General features: G+C 51.1%; 6 protein-coding genes across 6 annotated transcripts; 4 read left to right on the top strand and 2 right to left on the bottom strand.

Moving 5' to 3' along the window:
- Positions 1–2,230: 2,230 nt before the first annotated feature.
- On the bottom strand, positions 2,231–3,655 carry LCP9604111_7721 (glycosyltransferase family 31 protein; the record flags this gene model as incomplete). The annotated part of the gene is made up of 1 exon (XM_039075785.1): positions 2,231–3,655. The coding sequence occupies one exon, from the start codon at positions 3,653–3,655 to the stop codon at positions 2,231–2,233; it is 1,425 nt and encodes a 474-aa protein (XP_038926336.1).
- Positions 3,656–5,366: 1,711 nt separating this feature from the next.
- LCP9604111_7720 (signal recognition particle subunit SRP72) lies at positions 5,367–7,475 on the top strand (the record flags this gene model as incomplete). Its single annotated transcript, XM_039075784.1, has 4 exons — positions 5,367–5,687; positions 5,751–6,024; positions 6,080–6,224; positions 6,275–7,475. The coding sequence occupies 4 exons, from the start codon at positions 5,367–5,369 to the stop codon at positions 7,473–7,475; spliced, it is 1,941 nt and encodes a 646-aa protein (XP_038926335.1).
- A 271-nt stretch (positions 7,476–7,746) lies between these two features.
- Positions 7,747–8,991, bottom strand: LCP9604111_7719 (Gfo/Idh/MocA family protein; the record flags this gene model as incomplete). Its single annotated transcript, XM_039075782.1, has 1 exon — positions 7,747–8,991. The coding sequence occupies one exon, from the start codon at positions 8,989–8,991 to the stop codon at positions 7,747–7,749; it is 1,245 nt and encodes a 414-aa protein (XP_038926334.1).
- A 1,361-nt stretch (positions 8,992–10,352) lies between these two features.
- LCP9604111_7718 (SDR family NAD(P)-dependent oxidoreductase) lies at positions 10,353–11,089 on the top strand (the record flags this gene model as incomplete). The annotated part of the gene is made up of 3 exons (XM_039075781.1): positions 10,353–10,555; positions 10,613–10,702; positions 10,762–11,089. 3 exons carry the CDS (start codon positions 10,353–10,355, stop codon positions 11,087–11,089), a joined length of 621 nt encoding a protein of 206 aa, XP_038926333.1.
- A 538-nt stretch (positions 11,090–11,627) lies between these two features.
- LCP9604111_7717 (vWA domain-containing protein) lies at positions 11,628–14,011 on the top strand (the record flags this gene model as incomplete). The annotated part of the gene is made up of 7 exons (XM_039075780.1): positions 11,628–11,633; positions 11,705–11,827; positions 11,908–11,961; positions 12,109–12,489; positions 12,599–13,481; positions 13,532–13,599; positions 13,655–14,011. The coding sequence occupies 7 exons, from the start codon at positions 11,628–11,630 to the stop codon at positions 14,009–14,011; spliced, it is 1,872 nt and encodes a 623-aa protein (XP_038926332.1).
- A 1,153-nt stretch (positions 14,012–15,164) lies between these two features.
- On the top strand, positions 15,165–20,075 carry LCP9604111_7716 (aminophospholipid-translocating P4-type ATPase DNF3; the record flags this gene model as incomplete). Its single annotated transcript, XM_039075779.1, has 1 exon — positions 15,165–20,075. One exon carries the CDS (start codon positions 15,165–15,167, stop codon positions 20,073–20,075), a length of 4,911 nt encoding a protein of 1,636 aa, XP_038926331.1.
- Between the last annotated feature and the right edge of the window lie 111 nt (positions 20,076–20,186).

Here is a 20,186-nt window from a genome sequence, read left to right as displayed (position 1 = left end):
CTATGTAGTTGAATCTGAAGCCGGATCTTCTAGCCATAACGGAATAGATGGGCCCACGCTAGTAGCTATTTCTCTATCGCTGCCTAATCAACACTAGTACCTTCAAAGTGTTTCGCAATGTCCTGTTGGGAGTTCACCGATAACACCATGTCCGTGTCATCTAGTCTCACCCGTCGGCTATGGGCTGTCCACCAGTTTCGGGACGTACTGTATTACCATAAAATACTGGAACAGTTCTTCAAATACGGAAACAGCCATATTAGGATTAGGGTGTCATGTGATTAGGGTTTGGAAGAGTGTCTCTCTGTTTCCCAACATGTCGGTAGCATTTCTCTTTGAGTAAACAGACTTGAGCTTGAATATTGGTAACACCCCGGTTTAAGGTATAGTGCGCACTTAGCCATCTTTTAAGTTCGCAATAATCGGCTTAGTCTCCCTGGAAAAAGGCTAGTTGGTCATCAAGGCGCTCAAGCATCTCCTCTGTATCTCTCTATAAGAACAAGCTGCGGCCCACGGTATCCTGAAGCGTCTTTCCCATTTCGGTGAGGTCTGCCCTTCCTTTCTTAATACTACCCCTAAAGCTTAGACAGGGCTTTCGAGTCCAGGATTTGTGTCTATATTCAGAGTTTATAGCGTTGAAGGGCCTTCATCGTAGAAAGAGACCCAATTGCATACACTGGCGTAAATATCCCGGAGTACAGACGGTGCAATATCAACCAACGGCCTTTCTTCGGCGTCTTCGGCGTCCTGTTTCCATGGACGACACTGTCTGATTATATTAGCCAAATCGACTGCCCCGAGCGCAATATATGACTCTCGTACCCCACACGGCGAGCCATCGCCTTGCACGAACCGAGGATCTGTGCTTAAAGCCATATCGAGCGACACCAATCATCGATTCGCAAATAACAATTGTTTTCAAGAGCCCACAGAACTGCACGACGAACAGGAATTTGTCTGCTAGCTGGGATGGGAGTAGATTCCCTAACGGTGCGATATTCCGCTGGGAATTCAGTCTCTCCATCAACTGGTCGCCGCAAATCTAAGGGCAAAATACTATTGCGCCGGTGGGAAAGTTGCTCCTAGAGTTTTTTTAGTATCCATATACTCGATACCCTTAACCCTAACTGTGGCATTCCACACCTTCTGATTGATGCACACTAATACCAACTCGGGTTATCGTTACCATGTGAAACTGGTAAGCTGGCAAAGATGACTTTCATCATCTGAAGGTTGTGGTGATTCCCTGACTTCAACTTTCAGTGTTTCATCAAATGAAGATATAGACGCTCGTTAGATGATATGTCTATTATTGCCCCTCTTTTGTACTTCCCCACATTATCTGACAGTTGGATGCTTTTATTTCAACCAGCAAAACTGTCTTACACAGGTTATAGAGTTTGGTTACATAGACTTAATTGATGAAATTGTATCTATGATTGATACTCCCTACAGAGGATCGTATATATATGCCTTTGTTATTTGAAAAAGAAGCAAAAAGACCGACAAAAATTAGATAAGAATATAGAGTAGGAAAGAGAGGACAAAAGAAATTGACCCTCGATTTTGGCGTTATTCCAAGCTCATGTAATTATTCGGAATTTAAACCCCTAATCTGATCACATTTCCAGCACTCAATAAAAAAAGAAATTCTACTTCTGTTAATTGTAGATGGCATGCCAAACGTCTCTATTAGGTAGTAGTCTCCGTTCTCCACCTCCCTAATGATCAACTTGCTCCGGATCACCGTGGTCCTAACTGCTAACTGCTAACTGCTTACTCCACTTGGTCTCACATCCGTTGTATTGGATCGACATTCAACGTCGATCGATCTTCAGGGGTTCCATGGGATCTTCGCTGGGTCACGGCATTCCCTATGCCGTACTTTGTAAATATTGTCTCTAGTCCTGCCAAGACCAAGCAGCCTGTAGTCGAGAACATCGTTCCTCGGAACTATCCTCAGTAGCTACAATCGTGAAGCATAAGAGGTAATCCAAACATCCATATCACATTATTCAACTCATTAGAGTAGACAGAAGGTGTATCTATCGTCTATAAATAACGAAACAAAACTCCATGCATAGTGGCATTCCTTTGCCCATGCGCCCATGTGCCTGAAAGTGGGCTTATTGCCATAGCAGATCGCCCGTGGCCCGGAGACCGTATAAAGAAGAAGCCCGTACACATTGTGTACATGTACAAGGCAAAACAAAAACAAAAAAAAGAATATTTATCTCTTGCGCCATGACAGCTCCAAGATTTGATCACCGTTATTCTCATCGCGCATGACATACCACTGAGTGACACGGTCATTCTGCTCGTGGACGGCATCCTGCAACCGGAAGCTCTTTTTGAGCTCATCCTTGCGTCGGAGCGGACCCAATTCGTGCAGGTAAGATTCGTCATTGGCGCCATTGTGGGGGTCCCAGGTCTGCTCCATGGTGAGGTCGTCCCGATCTGGGTCGGAGTGATACTTGATGACCGAGAATCCGTTCGTCAGGATCCAGCCGTCGCCAAAGTGCCATTTGCGGAGAAGGCAGCTGTCGCCGCATAGCTCGGCGATCACCGCTAGCTTCGGCATGTCGGCGTGGAACCAGGATTTCCAGTGGTGCACCGTGAGTGGGGACTCGCGGCCGGACTCGAAGAATCCAGAGGCGTCGTGCATCAGGTCCAATTGCCGCAGACGGTGATCCACCGTCAGCCGGGTCTGGGTGTAGCGGTAGACGCAGATGGCGATGCGGCGGTCGCCTGTGAAATCCATCGCAGAGCACTTATCGTACACGTTGGTCATTTCTTCCAAGAGCGGTTTGGATAAGAAGACGCCCGCGCCTCCGAACCCAATCATTCCGAATGCTGCAATCTGCGGGATAGACTCGGATAATCCGCCAATATACATGGAGGTGGTGTGGTCATATTTAGCGAGCGCATCCACCAGTCTCGACATCGACAGGAAGAATGTGTCATCGTCGATGATACAGCCCCACCGGGTTGTTTCCCGAGCATTCTCCTTCAAAAGAGGGATGAGTGCGAAGTATCGGTTGAGGTAGTCATCCTCCGCCTCTGTGATGTGGAGGTTGATCCCTAGAGAGTCGGCCTTGGCCAAGACATCCCGCACGCCGTTTTCCGAGCGATCCGGTTCGATCAGTGCGAAAATGCGACAGCGCGAGTATCCAGCCCAGTGAGCGAATGCATTCAGAGACTCATTCAATCGCTCGATACTGGTCGCGACTCCAAAATCGATGTGTGATGCGTCCGCCAATTTCGGAGGCTGGGGGACCCGCAAGGACACTGGTGTGGGAATTGAGCACCCGTCCGCCGCCTCCCCGGTAGCCCTTCGGACTTCCAAGAACGGCTCTTCAAGCCATTGCGTGTAGGGCACTGGTTCGTCTGTCATATCGAGTATGATTTCTCGGCGGGTATATTGGGCGACGTTGATAACGTTCAGGCTTGCCAATTTATCGTAGTCGAGATCGCACGGGATATTGGGAGCGACGGTGATGTTGGCAGCTGTCTCTAGCGGAATCTTCACTGGCTCGACCGAGGGCCATAGTACAGCGGCAAATCCTACCACAAACAAGAAGATAACTCCAAACCGCAGCACCTTTTTCCAAGCCCATGACCCCGGAACATACCCATCTCGAGCACCGAATAGCATATTTTGTGTTGTGAGATTGTGTCGGGTTCTACCGCATTGCGGAGACAATGATTTTGGTCTAGAACAGGGCCCACGGTCGCAGGCGGATGAAGTATAATATAAATATGTCTAGGCGGTTTGGCGAGAGATGGAGAAGAGGAAGAGGTAGAGAAAGAGGAAGGGAAAAAGGCAGAGGGGGAACAGGAACAGGAACAGGAAGAACGTGAGACTGAAAGAACGGGAAGACAAGGGTCAAGAAAGGGTCTGAGACACGATCGATGACGTTCAAGGTCTATTTGGCGGAAGTCACGTGTGCTCGTATAGTACATCGTAACTTGGAGATTATATCCCGGTCCGAGCTGGGGAAAGACAGTATAAAGATGCCAGCATGGTTCTATTGAAATTTCTCCGTTTCCATACATACTACTCCGTACTATCTTCCTTGGTGGTTTGCTAATTCCCGAAGTGTACAAAGTGCAGAGCACAACCGTGTTGATGCCAAGACTTCCTGAGGAATGATCCCTTCTTTTCACTCGTCGGCGATTTCTCCGGTCCCCACATCCGCGCGTCCTCTACCCGTGTGCTACGGAGTACTCCGTCCAGGCTTTGATAGCCAAGGCACTACGGAGTGTTTGGCCCTAGATAAGCACTACAATGGAGTACAACGGAGTACTTTCCGGACGGCCATTGTGGTACTCGATAACAATTGGCATTTGCGGATATATACATTTAGACCCCCCGGCGCAGTGGTTCACCCACCCAGCCCCACTTTGAAGATGATATTCATGCCTCTTACTTGTAAGTTACTCGAAAACCTTTTGTTGCAAATATGTACGGAGTACTCCGTACTGTACATCATATGGTATCGAACCGACCCAGCTACCGATACCAATGCCAATGCCAATGCTAATACGGAGTAGTTTGCCTTGCGCATTGTTTTCTTGGTTCTCTCCGGATTTCGCCCTCGGCATTATGTCCCGAATATGCATAGATGGTGGTCAGCGTAGAGGAAACATTTCGCTTCAATCAGCTAGAGGCTTACTGGTCGCTCAGACAGTCTCCTTTCAACGTCGCTATCCCTAGGTATTACACCCAATCGAAAAAGTGATCAACAGACTTAGAGTCTGTCCACGCGCAAAAGCCCCCTGCAAACTCTACACTAGATGATATATCTTCACAAGAACATATGTGCATTTACCATTAGAAGAGCAGGCGGGCGAATAATAGGAGGAGAGACTAAGTTGTAGCTTAAAGCTTCACACTACGTAGTAAGTCTGGGTGACGATGAAAAGGAAGTTAGGTTTAGTACCTACAGCAGGAGTCCCCCCCGGTCTAAACCCTCGTGAAATTGAAGTACCAGGAAATTAGTTCAAATTTTGTCCATATCAAGCTTACTCTGCAAGAGTTGGCTTATTATATGCAGTTTTGCCTCAGTACACACTCTACAAATTCCAGTGCTTCGAGATCTGTCACCGTTATTCGTGGATTTGTCGATGTCAAATTGGAGAATCATATAGGACACGTGAGCTACGGCGGGGCACATAGCGTTGAGCGCAGAAACCCCCCAATGGGGAAAAGACCAGTTCCGCACATTGGAGTTTGATATCAGTTGATCTGGGGAAATCGGCCACTGTGTTCTTTGTATTAATCACGCGCTTCTATCTTTTATCCGATATTGAAGTTACCGTCTTCTTCGCCCGCGAATTACCCCCTAAAATTCTCGACCCCCGCCATGGTTGCGCAATCGCTGGCTTCGCTATTACAGCAAGCGTCGATTGATGACCACGAGGAAGTCCTTCAGTCATGCAATGCAGTCCTCGCCAAATCCAAATCCGACCTGCAAGCGCAGCACATGAAAGTCGTTGCTCTGTTGAAACTCGACCGTTATGAAGAAGCCCTCAAGACATTCCAGGCCGGAGGCGATGCGCTGAAGCAGAGTGCAGGTCTGGAATACGCCTATGCATCATACAAGTGCGGGAAGCTTGAAGAAGCCACAGAAGCCTTGAGTCGCACAGCTTCTGGGCGTGGTGCTAGCCATCTCGAGGCGCAAGTGGTAGGATGCCCCATCTGTCCTTCTGTTGCTTGAGGACCAATGTTGATTGTCGTGTCATAATAGCGTTATCGTACTGAACACTTCCGACGGTCAGCCGAGATTTATGAACAACTCTCAAAAGATACGACAGCTTTCGGGCGCGAGGTTAACGACCTGAACATCAATTCGTGGGCTACCGATGCCCAGCTTCAATGGAAAGGAGAGACGGAATTCGTGCGCCACGACCGATTGTCGAGGGAGGATTTGGAATCATTCGAAACAACCTACAACGCAGCTTGCTTGAACATTGCAAAGGGAGCGTTTAAGCAGAGCGAGGTCTTGCTCAACCGAGCTCAAAGTCAGCATCTCTCCGTCTTGCCTAAGACTAGGACTCAGACTGACGTTTTGCATAGATATCTGCCGGACATCGGAGGACCTTTCACCTGAGGACAAGGCCGCAGAGCTGCTGCCAATCGCAGTGCAACAACTCTATGTCCTGATTCAACTTGGAAAGTTGGAAGAGGCCGAGGCGGTTCTCAAAGATATCCCCGTGGAAAAGTACGTTTAATCATACCTGCTCGAAACCTATTGCTCACATCCTTTCCTAGCATCCCCGAGTTATCAACTAAGAAGATTGCCCGTAACAACATCGTCCTCGCTCGCCCGACTGCCGTCAATCCCTACATCCTATACAAGGCCCTCCACGACACCCCAGATGCCACCAATAACGATCGGCTATTCGAATACCAGGACCGTGATGTGATTGGAAATTCGCATGCCGCAGACCTCCTTGTTCAAAAATACGATGGTATAATCCGGTCTACAGCTAAGGCACAGTCAAAACGCCCAAGTCCATCCACCGACGCCATCACCAACCTTCTCTCTGTATTCAACGCCGCAGCACATGCTCAAGGCGAAACCGGCCCTAAAGCCCTTAAACAGATCCTCCCATTGCTGGAGCGACGGCCCACAGACATCGGCCTTCTCCTGACAGTGGTACAGCTCTATGTCAGCGGCGGCAACACCACCTCTGCTATCACAGCCATGGAGCAAACCCTCGGCAGTCTTGAGGGCCCAAACGAGTCCGTCCGCTTTAACCCAGGCCTACTCAGCGTCCTTGTCTCCCTGTACCAGCGCGAAGGCCGCATAGTCCAGATCCGCACTACCCTCGCACAAGCCGCCTCCTACTGGCGCACTAAGCCCGAGCCCCCCGTGTCCCTCCTCCGTGCAGCAGCCGCCTCCCTTTTGCACTCCGAAGACCGCACAGACCTAGCTACAGCGGGTGATATATTCCGTGCTCTGCACCAGCAAGACCCCAATGACCGCGTCGCCATCGCCGGCTATGTCGCCTCACAAGCAACCCTGGACTATGCGCAGATTGAGTCCGAGCTCGACCGCCTGCCGGCCGTCAACGACCTGATCGCCGACATCGACGTCTCAGCTCTGGAATCTGCTGGCATCGCTCCCTCCGCATCCTCGGTTGCCGCGGCCGCTGCTGCCTTTGCTGGTGCCCGCAAGCGCACCGCTGCTGGTGCCGATGAGCGCGCCAACAAGCGTGTCCGCAAGTCCCGCCTACCCAAGGACTTCGATCCTGCCAAGAAGCCTGATCCCGAGCGCTGGCTGCCTGTGCGGGACCGCTCTTCTTACAGGCCTAAGGGTAAGAAGGGTAAGCAGCGTGCTGCAGCACTCACGCAGGGTGGTCCCGTCAATGAGAAGGCGGAAGAGTCTCCCGCCCAGCAACCGCAAAAGACCGGCGGAGGCGGTGGTGGTCCTAATGCTAAGAAGAATAAGAAAAAGGGCAAGCGATAGTGTAATTTCAGATAGAAATCATAGCTCGAATGCTACCTACGATACATGGAACACAGGTATGTATCTTGTATTTCATATTGAAGGGCGCCTCAAACCCGAGACGGGTAGTAGAATGAATTCCCACTGGCTTTGTTTAGCCCCCAAGACTCCAATCTTTGCGATAACCGAATGTAAGCAATTCCTGTATAACCAAGCCTAAAGCAAATTTTCGAGAAAACACCGGACGAAGGCCCTCTCTACCACATCAAACCGTCTGTTGAGCAATCAACGCTCAACCCAGCGGAGTCCGAATGGTACCACACTGGCGGTTGTAGTGGTCAAAGATCATGAGCAGCAGCCGCAGATCCATGACTGCGTCATCAGCGGTTGTCTTCGCCGCCGACCCATCACCAGCCAAATAAGAATGCAGAGCCATGAATTCACGCTCATACGCCTCATCACAGGTACTAACAGTCTCCGTCCGCTTCACACGAGGACGAGGAACAGCATTCTCGGTCTCGTTAATCTGATTTCCATTGACATTATTCGTATCCTCCGTCCCGTCCGCTTCCTCAACGACAACCCGCACATAGGTACCAGTACTGATTTTCTCACCAGGACGCGGGAAGTCGTACTCCACACTGAGAGTCTTGTGCGCGCCATAGAGAGTCAAATGAGCATCGCAGCGAGGCACGGCATCAACCCCAGCCTCATAGAGAAGCGTAAACGGGCGACCTTCATTCTCGGCGGAATTCGTATAGTGAAAAATGGCAGAATAAAACGGGTCCGTGATAGCGACGTTAGCAACAGCATCCGGGAAGCCTAGCGACTCGCGCATCAGCGATAGATCATGACAACCCTGCATGCCGAGGTAGCGACAGAAAGCGACTCTGTCCGGTGTAAGGTCTTCTTTCAACCCGAAGACATCTTCCAACAGCGCGTGGAACTGCTCTGGGTTATTATTGCGCTTCATTGCCGGCGTGATATCTTTCGAGGCCGGCGCGACGATGTTGTTCATCGGACCGGCGATGTGTCGACATCGCGCGTAGTACACGCGGCCTAAGGAGGCGAGTTCCTTCTTGAAGACATCCGTGAAGCAGGGGGCGTAGCGGCGCGCGCATCCGATGAATACCTTTGGGCCGTCTGTTTCGTTGGTGCCGTCAAGGGATCGGGAGGCCTTGCCTTTTTTGATTGCTTCGCGGATGCGGCGCAGGCTTGAGACGCTCATTGAGAGAGGGACTTCAACCATTACGTGTTTGCCGGCTTCGAGGGCTGTCACGGTGTATTGCTCGTGGTATTCCATTGGGAGGAGGTTGAGGATAACGTCCACTTCTTTATGGCGCAGAACATCTTCGACGACTGTTGTGCTGTAGGTGATGTCGAAGCGGGATTGGCATTGGTTCACGACTTCAGCGTTGGGGTCGTATATGGCTGTGAGGGTGTAGTGTGTTTTGAGGGAACAGAGGACTGGGAGGTAGGTGGCTTGCACGGCGTTCGTGGCGCCTAGGATACCTAGGCGGAGGATGGGGGTGGACATGTTGGCGGAAGGGTAGGAAGCTGCGGATCTGATGGGTACATATGGAGGGAAGCCGAGAGACGATTGAGTTCTTTGTAGTTCGTCTCAGCTAAATGACTGAGAAGGAGAATGGTATCTCAAGTAGTTGAGGGATTAAGGGAGTTTCGAATGTGAAAGTGAGCAAAGCTCTAAAATTAGAGTAAGAGCGATGCCTCGTTGATACGATCTCGGAACGATCAAACAAAGAAAATACGGCAGTGCCCCTGTGAGCTGTGTACCATCGGCTTCAAGGACAGGACATCCCTGGAGCATGCCAACTTTGTGACATCATTGTCCTGTGATCTAGGGCCACATTTCATAGTTTGGTCTGAGTTTTACCCCGGATTCGAACCATGGCTGGTAAAATCCGATACACTTCATACAGACAGCCGCAGATTATCTGTCGATCCTATATAGATATGGATGGTCCATGCTATGTGTACGACCGATATTGGTTGGAAATGAAAGGCATCATAGATAGTGACAAAGAATTATACTCCCGAAGTAGACTCATCTTAGAATAACCGACCTTTGGCTATCATACCTCTGTAGGCCTTTTGAGCGATCTTTGCAAGAATACACATGCAAGGATGTCAGAACAAGAATAAGAATTATCCACCCGACGTACGGCAGTGGCAGCTCTAACCGCTAGTGCGTCATATTAGATTTTGCCTGCAGGCGGTCAAACTTGACTATAGAGCGCTGCACTTCTGTGGCGTCTAGTGGTACTAGTAGGGGTTAGAGACTGCTGTAACCCGACGGCTTCCAATATTCTTGAAAGTGGAGAAGTGTTGCAGTAAACTGAATGAGGATGAACCATGTTGTATAGCGTCACTTATCAATCTCCGAGTACTCCGTACGGAAAGCCAGGTCCCGGATGGCCGAATACTCTTCCGTTGCCGGCCGGTACTTCAATTTCCGATCCGTTCAAACTCATAGGAAAAGATTAAAAGGCCTAGAAAAGTTTTTTATCCCGTTCAAAGTTCTTGGGGCGCAAGGACAGGGGAAGAAGGGTGAATTCCCTACTAGCAAATATATTTTATACGAGTAATTCTTCATTGCTGTGAGGATCCGACTTGCCTGATTCCCTATCCGCACATTTGAGAACGCAGCCTTGTTAGAATTGTACTCGTTTTCTTGAATCGAACTGGCAAGTCACAGTTGCTACAGACATGTCTGACTTTGCAGAGAGCCCATCAAATCTACCCCTGGTAGGGAAGTCTGCCATCGTTACTGGGGCTACCCGTGGGATAGGGCAGGAAATTGCCCGACAGCTTGCCATTCTCGGGGCGAATGTTGCTTTGGTTTACGTTTCAAGTAATTCCAAATCAACAGCACTCGAAATGATCGACGAGTTTACAAACCAAGGTCGGAAATGCTGCGCAATTCAAGCCGATCTATCATCGGGAACCTGTGGAGAATCAATTGTCAGACAGGCTCTTCAAGGCCTTGGGGTTGGGACCATCGAACTCTTGATCAACAATGCGGCCATTGCTCAAACACCCGCCAGCGTTGAAGAACCGTTGGATCAAGATGAATTTGAGAGGTAAGCCTTTCCTGTTCACGGCCTTCGTGGGGATCTAAAGATTGCTAATAAGACTAGGATCATGCACATCAACGTACGAGCTCCTATCCTTTTGGTCCAGGCATTGCTTCCGCACCTAGGACCGCATGGGAATAGAATCATCAACATGTAAGTAGTTTCGACCTAATTACCTTCACACCAGCATTGACCATTAACATTCGTTGCAGTTCCTCAATTGGTTCTAGGCTGAATTTTCCAGGATATGGTGTTTATTCAGCAAGCAAGGCCGCTTTGGAGTCTTTGACTCGTACATGGGCTCGAGAACTTGCCGTCAAGAATCATCTCACTTGTAATGCCGTTTTGGTAGGACCCACAGCGACACCTGACGCTCCCGACAGTGATGCGAGGGCCGCTGCCAAGGGTCTTGCTACCGCCGAGCGGAGACTCGGAACACCGAGAGATGTTGCGGATGTGGTCGCCTGGCTTTCGGGAGAAGGTTCTAGGTGGGTGAATGGGGATTTGATTGGATCTAACGGGGGGGCTTTTATGTCATGATTGAATGGCCCATAGTTATCCGTTGAATTTACATAACTCACATTACATTCGAGAACAGCGGCAATAGTAAAAAATATTAATTAAGCTGTGTTATAGTAAACAGTTTAGTGACTCTGCGGAGAGACCACGACTGAGGTTCAACTGTTACTCGGACATAGCGGGGTTGGACTACCGACCGGGGTAATACGAATCTCCGTCATCTGCCTCGCAGAAATCGTGGGATCGGCCCTCGTAAAGAGGCGCAGGGGAAATGGTTGCCGCCTAAAATCCGTAATATATATAGGGCTGCGTATACATCAATTTAATGACTTCATGTGAGATACTTACGGATACTTCATTCGCGAGTAAAAACACGTGGGAACAAAGTATCCCGAAGTACCTTGCGTATACCCTCACTCCAACTGAAGAGGGGCCGCTATCCACATCAGGCAACGTCACCGAACCTTGGAACTCTCCTCTCGTGATACTCCAACCCTCGGAACCTTGGAACTTCTGCCTGTGCCTTACTTTATCTCCTCCTTGCTCCATCTGATTCATCATGGGTGTAAGTCTTCCAGATTCCCATTCTTACTAGTTACCACTTCCCGAGAACCCCTCAATCTGACCCATCTTTAGTTTGCTCAGAAAATTGCCGCAGCTCAGAATAACGAGAAGATGGCCAATAGTGGTTCATACGGAGGTGCGCCTCCAGCAGGCTACACTGGGGGCCCTCCCGCAGCCTTGCAAAGTGGCGGATCGGTAAGTCATATGTTGTGCCTGTTTCTGCTATGACTCGCAGTTCCGACGTCATCGAAAAAGGAAAGTGCTAACGTTCGCAGAGTCAACAGCCGCAATACCAGGCTTATTCAGGATCTCCGGCTCCTCAGGGATCGGTACGTGCTATTTTTTCTTAACTCTTTTTGCTTTTTACTTTCCCCCACTTCCACGATTTACCCCTCCACGGTCATCATTCTTCTGGAACAACCATGTCGGGATCTTACCAAGGCTATCCTCCATATGGCGGCTCATCTCAACGTCAGAACAATCCGTCATCTCCCTATTCCCGGCCTCCGCCATCCACACCCTACCCCGCAGCTCAGCAATCTCAACAACCGCAGGCCTATGGCCGCCCGCCTCCACCCCCACCACAAGGCCAGCCCTATGCCTCCGCTAGTTCGCCCTACCCAGGTCAGCAAGCGGGACAGCCATATGCTTCTCCGAGCTCGCCATACCCAGGACGACAGTCTGCACAGTCGCCCTATCCTGGTCAACAGCAACCTCCACAAGGATACCCTGGACAACAACAATATCCCGGACAACAACAATATCCCGGACAACAACAATATCCTGTACAACAACAATACCCCGGACAACAACCATATCCTGGACAACAACCATATCCTGGACAGCAGCCGTCATATGTACAAAATACCCCTTGCCCTGATTCACCGCATATTTCTGTTCCGTTTTTGATTACATTGGATTCTCGTTGAACGCTCAATGGCTGGAAAAGATGCTAACGAAAAATAGAACCAGGCAGCGCCCTATTCTTCTCAGGGAGCTCCATACCCCGGTGGCCAGGGCCGTCCTGGACCCGCACCTGGACCACCAGGCGGACCACCACCAGGCCAGTATGGCGCACCCGGAGGCGGCCCTCAGGCTGCAGCTCCCCCGGCTACACAGCAGCAGGCTGCAGCTTACCGATCGCTTTTGATTTCAACGATTCAAGAGAGGAATCTCCAAAGCTTCTACCCTCCGGAGCGACTGGACCGACTTGTTCAGTCGCTCGCCGCCGAAGCACCGGCTAAGCTCAATAGGCTGATTCAGGAATGGGCCGTGCCCATGGAGGTGGCGACCGATGTCATGAAGCTCTCGTTGTTCGACGTGATTCTCTACGTTGATGATAGTGGATCTATTGAATTTGAAGAGAAGGGACTCCGGAAGGATCAACTCCGACAGATTCTTGGTATTGTAGCTACTGCTGCATCTACCTTCGACCAGGACGGTATCTCCGTCCGATTCATGAACTCTAGTGAGGTGGGCGATGGCATTCGCGATGCGGAGGATGTCAGTCGTCTAGTGTCCCGAGTCCGTTTCTCCGGCCTGACCCCCCTGGGCACCAGCTTGAAGTCCAAGGTCATTGACCCGATGGTCGTTCAGCCCGCCCGGGCCAATCGTCTCGAGAAGCCTGTGCTGGTGATCACCATCACCGACGGACAGCCTGCTGGCGAGCCTCACGGCACTGTGGGTGATGTCATTCGCTATGCAGTGGAGGAGACGTCACGGACCCGTTATGGCCCTGGCGCCGTATCCTTCCAGTTCTCGCAAGTGGGAACTGATCAGCGGGCTCGCGACTTTTTGGGATCTCTGGACCAGGACCCTCATATTGGCCACCTGATCGACTGTACCTCCAGTAAGTTCCACATGGGGCTCATGATGGATCCAGCTAATGTGGTGTTTTAGACTTCGAGGTTGAGCAGGATGAGATGTCGCGTGCTAACCCACCAGTGCATCTCACTCGTGAGCTTTGGGTAAGCGTTATATAACATTGATCATCGCGTATTAGTAAACTAACTATGATTACAGTGTGCCAAACTGATGCTCGGCGCTATTGATTCCTCCTACGACACCAAGGATGAACGAGACAACGAACGTCGCGGTGCACCTCCACCTGCATCGATAAGCCAGTACGGAGGCGGACCATACGGTCAACCCCCGCCACCCCAGGGCCAAGCTCAGCCTTCATATGGTCCGCCCCCTGGTGCCCCACCGGCTTCGTACGGTTCCCAGTCCGGCTACCCACCGCAGGGTGGTCAATACCAACAGCAGCCTCCCCAACAGGCCCCCCAGCAGGGCACTCGTGGTGCCTATGGCCAGCAACCGCAGTATGGGTCACAGCCTGGACCTGGCTACCAGTATGGCGGACAGCCGCCACGCTATTGATAGAGCATGACGTCATAGGGCTTACGAGTTTCCCGTTTTTCGCCATGCGGCTTTGAGGGAAGGTTGTGGGGTGATCACATTTTAGTCTACGTAGCTTCGAACGCGTTGAACCCAACTTGTAACTTGAATATCATTGTTTCGTTTTAAACTGGGGATTTCTAGGCCTTCCAAGGTTACAGGTCTCTTGTAATCGGGCCCGCCAAGGCTACGGAGTACACTAAGACGAATCAACCCACGGGTTCGCTAGTTGAGGAATTGTGAAACCTACATTTGCAGAAACACTGGGGATACACATAATACACAAAAGGGTCGTACATGACCTAGATATGTATATTGTTATAACATTTTAGCGAAAAGAGGGGGGGAAAGTCACTTTATACTCCCAGTTTTTCCGTTTTCCATCTGCAATAGGGTTGCAGGGTCTTGGGAATGTCAGGGTGGCCAATAGAAAGCCAGGCAGATCTGGATCCAGCGGGCCCTCGTATGTCGCCCCAATGCAGCGAGGAACAATCCCCTTTGATTCGACGATTCTTAATTTAACCTGGATGGGGCTGTGCCTGGGTGCAGGCGGGGATATTGTATGGTTGCATCTTGCGCGTTGCCTAAAACTCTGCCATGAACGGGGTTTGTTATTGGGACGGTCTTGGATATTGAGACGTTTGGGTTGTTCCACTTGAACTCCAATTTTGTCGTTATATGTCTGCCTATCATTTATTTCCGTGTAGATCGAGTACGTCTTCCAGATATAGTTGGCGCACTAGGCCGTTTTGGGGTTACCATTTCTCCAAACTTGGTCTTGGCTACTCCTGGCCTCTATCTGGGTTTTTAGTCCCTTAGTCTCTTGGCCTCTTGGCCTCTTTTCTTTCTCTTCTCTACAGGACATTCTACAGGAAACAATCATTGCGCCCTTCATTTCTATCCTTGCGTCCGACGGGAGTACTTTCATTTGCTCCACATTCGCAACACCTTCGTTTTACGACAAGGAGAACACATCTTCCCCGCTAAAAGAACAGCGAAAGAATGACTGTCTGATCAGCGTGTGCAATCGAATACTTCAATCTACGCTTGAGGGGAAGCTAGTCGAGGAAGGATCTAGAAAAGAATCACCGAGATCGTCGGGGTCTGTCCCGCGCCCTCGTGCCTGGAATTCGTCATGTCCAACGACCAATCTACGGAAGCTACAGAGGGTACCCGACCCGAGCAGAACAATGTCCTCCGACGCCCATCTCTTGCGTCGTCACATACGATTTCCGACTCCGCGCGGCGGATCTCCTCCCAACATGTACGCTTCTCAACCGATCTCGATCGCGAGTCGATCGAGGAACAACGACAGACAGATTGGGACCGTCGCCCCAATTCCCGCGGCCTGACCGTCGAAACAGCGCTGGCGCCTGCGTGTGTTCGACCTGCTCCCTCGCCCACCTCTCCGCTCTCACCTACCAATGCGACCCAAAATGCGACTCTCTCCCCCATTCCCTCGCCAAATCCTGAGCCTGCAGGTCGGTCTCGGTCACGAAATCGTGGATATTCGCTCCGTCGCAGCATATTTAATAAGACAATCAATTCGACGGAGAAGGACGATCTCGCCCTAGCTGAGCTGGGGGAGGCCAAGGAACCCTCGTCTGATGTGACTCCCACACAGGCTTCGGCTGCTGAGACGCTCACTGCCGTCGATGAGAAGCATGCTCTGAGTGTCGCGCCGATGGCGACGCTCGACTCGATCCATACGGAGGATGCTTCCCCTTATGTCTCGTCCGATCCTTTGGAGAAGTCTCCCAAGGAGCAGTTCTCCGTGTCTGTGGCCCATGAGAAGTGGCTCCGGAAAAAGGCGACTACTGCAGTGGCAGTCGCGCGTTTCCAGGCTGTTATGGCATCTATCCAGAAATTCATTCTCCGAACCAAGGATATTCCTCCTACTCAGGATGGGCGCCACATTGACTTGAATCCGTCTATGGTGGATTCTATGATTGATGAGCGCACCCAGAAGCCTTATATCGGTAACTTCATTCGTTCGAGTCGTTACAGTCTCTGGAGTTTCTTCCCCCGCCAATTATTGGCCCAATTCACCAAAGTCGCCAACTTCTACTTCTTGATTATCGCCATCTTGCAGATGATCCCTGGCTTGAGTACAACTGGAACATACACGACCATCGTTCCGCTTTTGATCTTCGTTGGCATATCAATGGGAAAGGAGGGGTTCGATGATTGGCGCCGGTATCGTTTGGACAAGGAAGAGAATAATCGGGATGCTTGGGTGCTCCGCCCAGGCCACGGCACGACCCAGGACGGAGCCTCCATGTTCAGCAATACTCAAGATTGGGAGCGGATCAAGTGTGAGGAAATTCGTGTTGGAGATGTTATAAAACTTGAGCGCGACCAGCCGATTCCCGCTGATATTGCTCTCCTCCACGCCACCGGACCCAACGGTGTCGCTTACATCGAGACCATGGCTCTTGACGGCGAGACAAACTTGAAAAATAAGAAGCCTTGCCAGCCTGTGTCTAAGGTGTGCTCAACCGTGGAGGATATCAACAGCAACTCCTTGCACTTTGTCGTTGAGGACCCCAACTTGGATCTATATAAGTTCGACGGTCATGTCACTGTCAATGGCCAGGAGAAACTGCCCTTGACCAACAACGAGATTGTTTACCGCGGCAGCATTCTTCGGAACACTGACCGCGCTTTGGGTATGGTGATATATACTGGCGAGGAGTGCAAGATCCGCATGAACGCCAACAAGAACCCGCGAATCAAGAGGCCCGCTCTCCAGGATAAGGTTAACCGTGTGGTAATGCTGATCGTGGTGTTGGTCATTATTCTAGCCGTTGTTTGTACCGTGGCCTACAAGTTCTGGTCTCGCGACGTGGAGCAACATTCTTGGTACCTTCAAGGTGCTAGTGTCTCCTACGGCCCGATCTTCACTTCGTTCCTGATTATGTTCAACACTATGATTCCCATCTCCCTGTACGTGAGTATGGAAATCGTCAAAGTTGCCCAGATGCTGCTCTTGAACGATATCGACATGTACGATCCTGAAACCGACACCCCGCTTGAAGCGCGCACATCTACCATCAACGAGGAGCTCGGTCAAGTCAGCTACATCTTCTCTGACAAGACTGGTACCCTGACAAATAACTCGATGCGGTTCCGCAAGATGAGTGTGGCTGGAACCGCGTGGTTGCATGACGCGGACCTCCAGGAGGAGGCTGCTCGTGCAGGCGACCACACCAAGTTGATCCACAAAAAGCGGAGCGCAAAGGGGAAAAAGGCAATGGGACGCAAGTCCAATGTTTCCGAGGCTCAGATGCCCCGTCCGTCGAATGTTTCTGGACACCTTGATGCTCTCCGTCCGTATGGCCGGTCGGCTACTACGTACCGCACCGAAGAGATGCTCGAATATATCCAACGCAAGCCGTACACCATTTTTGCCCGAAAGGCCAAACTGTTTATTCTGTCCATGGCACTGTGTCACACTTGCATTCCCGAGCAAGACATAAACGGAAACATCACTTTCCAGGCTGCTTCCCCGGATGAGTTAGCTCTTGTTCTTGCAGCGCAGGAACTCGGATATCTCGTCGTGGATCGTCAATCAAACACGTTGACCGTCCGCACACAACCGAACGGACCAGATGAAGCCACTAGCGACGAAGTCTACGAGATCATGGACGTGATCGAGTTTTCAAGCGCGCGAAAGCGCATGTCAGTCGTCGTGCGTATGCCCGACCAACGCATTTGCCTATTCTGCAAGGGTGCCGATACCACACTGATGCGTCTCCTGAAGCAAGCCGATCTGGCACGTGATAAGGCGACTGAGATCGAGCGCCGTGCAAGCAGACGCAAGAATGCCGAGGTGAACCAGGTGATCCGACGTAACAGCGAGCACCACAGCCGAAAGAACAGTGGTGTTCGGAACAGTATGAACCGGCCTAGCTTCAGCCGTCGCCGCTCGTCGATCACTGGCCAACAGGGCTCGGCTCTTCGAGCTAGTATCGATATTTGGCTGCGTGACCGGGAGACGGATGGGGGTATGCGGAACAAAGAGGCTGATAGTGAGTACTACAGCCCTCGGCCATCGGCGCAGATGGGCAGACCGTCCGCTGCGATCTCGGACTCTGGAAGCTCTACGAATGGTGAAGAAGACGAGGATCTCGTGGAAGAGGCATTGGTTGTCAACGAAGCGGCTGTTTTCGAGCGCTGCTTCCAGCATTTGAATGACTTTGCCACTGACGGCCTGCGGACTTTGTTGTATGGCCACCGATTCTTGGATGAAGCGACCTACACGGATTGGAAGACTGCTTACAATGAGGCTAGCACTAGCCTCGTTGATCGGCAGCAGAAAATTGAAGACGCCGGCGAGCAGATTGAGCAGCAGCTGGAGCTTACTGGGGCCACTGCTATTGAGGATAAGCTGCAAAAGGGCGTGCCAGAGGCTATTGACAAATTGCGACGAGCCAATATCAAGATGTGGATGTTGACCGGTGATAAGCGGGAGACTGCTATCAATGTCGGCCATTCGTGTCGTCTTGTCAAGGAGTACTCGACACTGACAATTTTGGATCAAGAAAATGGCGACGTTGAGGAGACAATCGCGCATCTTATTGGGGAGATTACCCATGGCCGCGTGGCGCATTCTGTAGTTGTGGTTGATGGCCAGACGCTATCGTTGATCGAAGCAAATGAGGTGGTGCGTGAGCAGTTCTTCCAACTGGCTGTCAAGGCAGACTCGGTCATTTGTTGCCGAGCGAGCCCGAAGCAAAAGGCGTTCTTGGTGAGATCAATCCGCAAACAGCTCACCGACGCAATAACGCTTGCTATTGGAGATGGCGCCAACGATATCGCCATGATCCAGGAGGCCCATGTGGGTATCGGCATCACTGGAAAGGAGGGATTGCAGGCAGCACGTATTTCAGACTACTCGATCGCGCAGTTCCGCTTCCTTCTCAAGCTGCTTCTGGTGCACGGCCGGTGGAACTATCTGCGTGCTTGCAAGTATACACTCGGCACGTTCTGGAAGGAAATGCTGTTTTACCTGACTCAAGCGCTGTACCAGCGTTGGAACGGCTACACTGGCACCAGTTTGTATGAGCCGTGGAGTCTGAGTATGTTCAACACGCTGTTCACCTCGCTCGCTGTCATCTTCTTGGGTATCTTCACCAAAGACCTCTCAGCAGCAACACTACTGGCCGTGCCAGAGCTCTACACCAAGGGTCAAAGGCACGGAGGCTTCAATATCCGGCTCTATCTGGGCTGGGCATTCATGGCGACGTGCGAAGCAGTGATAATCTTCTTTACTATGTGGAGTCTTTTCGGCCTGGCAAAAATCAACCCCAGCGACAACGACATTTTCTCCATGGGCCTACTCACCTTCTCCGCGTGCATCATCGTGATCAACGTGAAACTCCAGGCTCTGGAAGTCCACAACAAAACCTACATGTCGCTAATTGTAATAATAATTTCCGTCGGCGGCTGGTTCATGTGGGACCTAATCCTCGACCGTGAATACACAATGTCCTCCGGCAAAGGCATCTACTTCCTCCCGTCCAACTTCATCCATCACTCCGGCCACAACCTGCTCTTCTGGACCGACCTCCTCCTCGCCGTCTCAGCAGTCCTCCTCTTTGAATTCACAGTCTCAACCCTCCGCGCCCTCTTCTTCCCAACAGACGTCGACATCTTTCAAGAATACGAACAAGACCTCGACATCCGCAAGCGCTTCGAAGAAGCAGCTGCCTCGGAGCTCCAGCAGGGCTGGGACCACGGTACCAAGAGATCAAGCTTCGAGATCGCCCGCGACAACGCCGAGAAGGTTGAAATGGACGCCCGCGAACGCCAGGTCCGCGAGCTGCTCGCGCGCCCTCGTGTCATGGATACCAAGGATGTCGAGATCGATATTGCCAGCGCCACGGTTAGTCATAATAGCAGCGTGCCGAGTCGTGATACTGAAAACCGTGGTCGCCAATCTGGCCTCTATTCCGAAGACACTAATAGGCCTCGGCGTTCTGTTGAGATCCAGGAGCTCTTTAGTAAGGGCTATGGTTCTGTGCGCAAGGGTCAACTCAAATGATTCAAGATTCAAGATTCAAGATTCGTATATGTATGATGTTCTCTCCTTTCTTTTTTTTTTCCCCCTGCTGTTATATGTTCTTTTCGTCCCGTGTCTTTCTCTCATAGCGAT

Source organism: Penicillium roqueforti, assembly GCF_015533775.1.
Source record: "Penicillium roqueforti strain LCP96 04111 chromosome Unknown scaffold_25, whole genome shotgun sequence".
NCBI lineage: Eukaryota > Fungi > Ascomycota > Eurotiomycetes > Eurotiales > Aspergillaceae > Penicillium > Penicillium roqueforti.
This window is presented reverse-complemented; position numbering and strand designations above follow the sequence as displayed.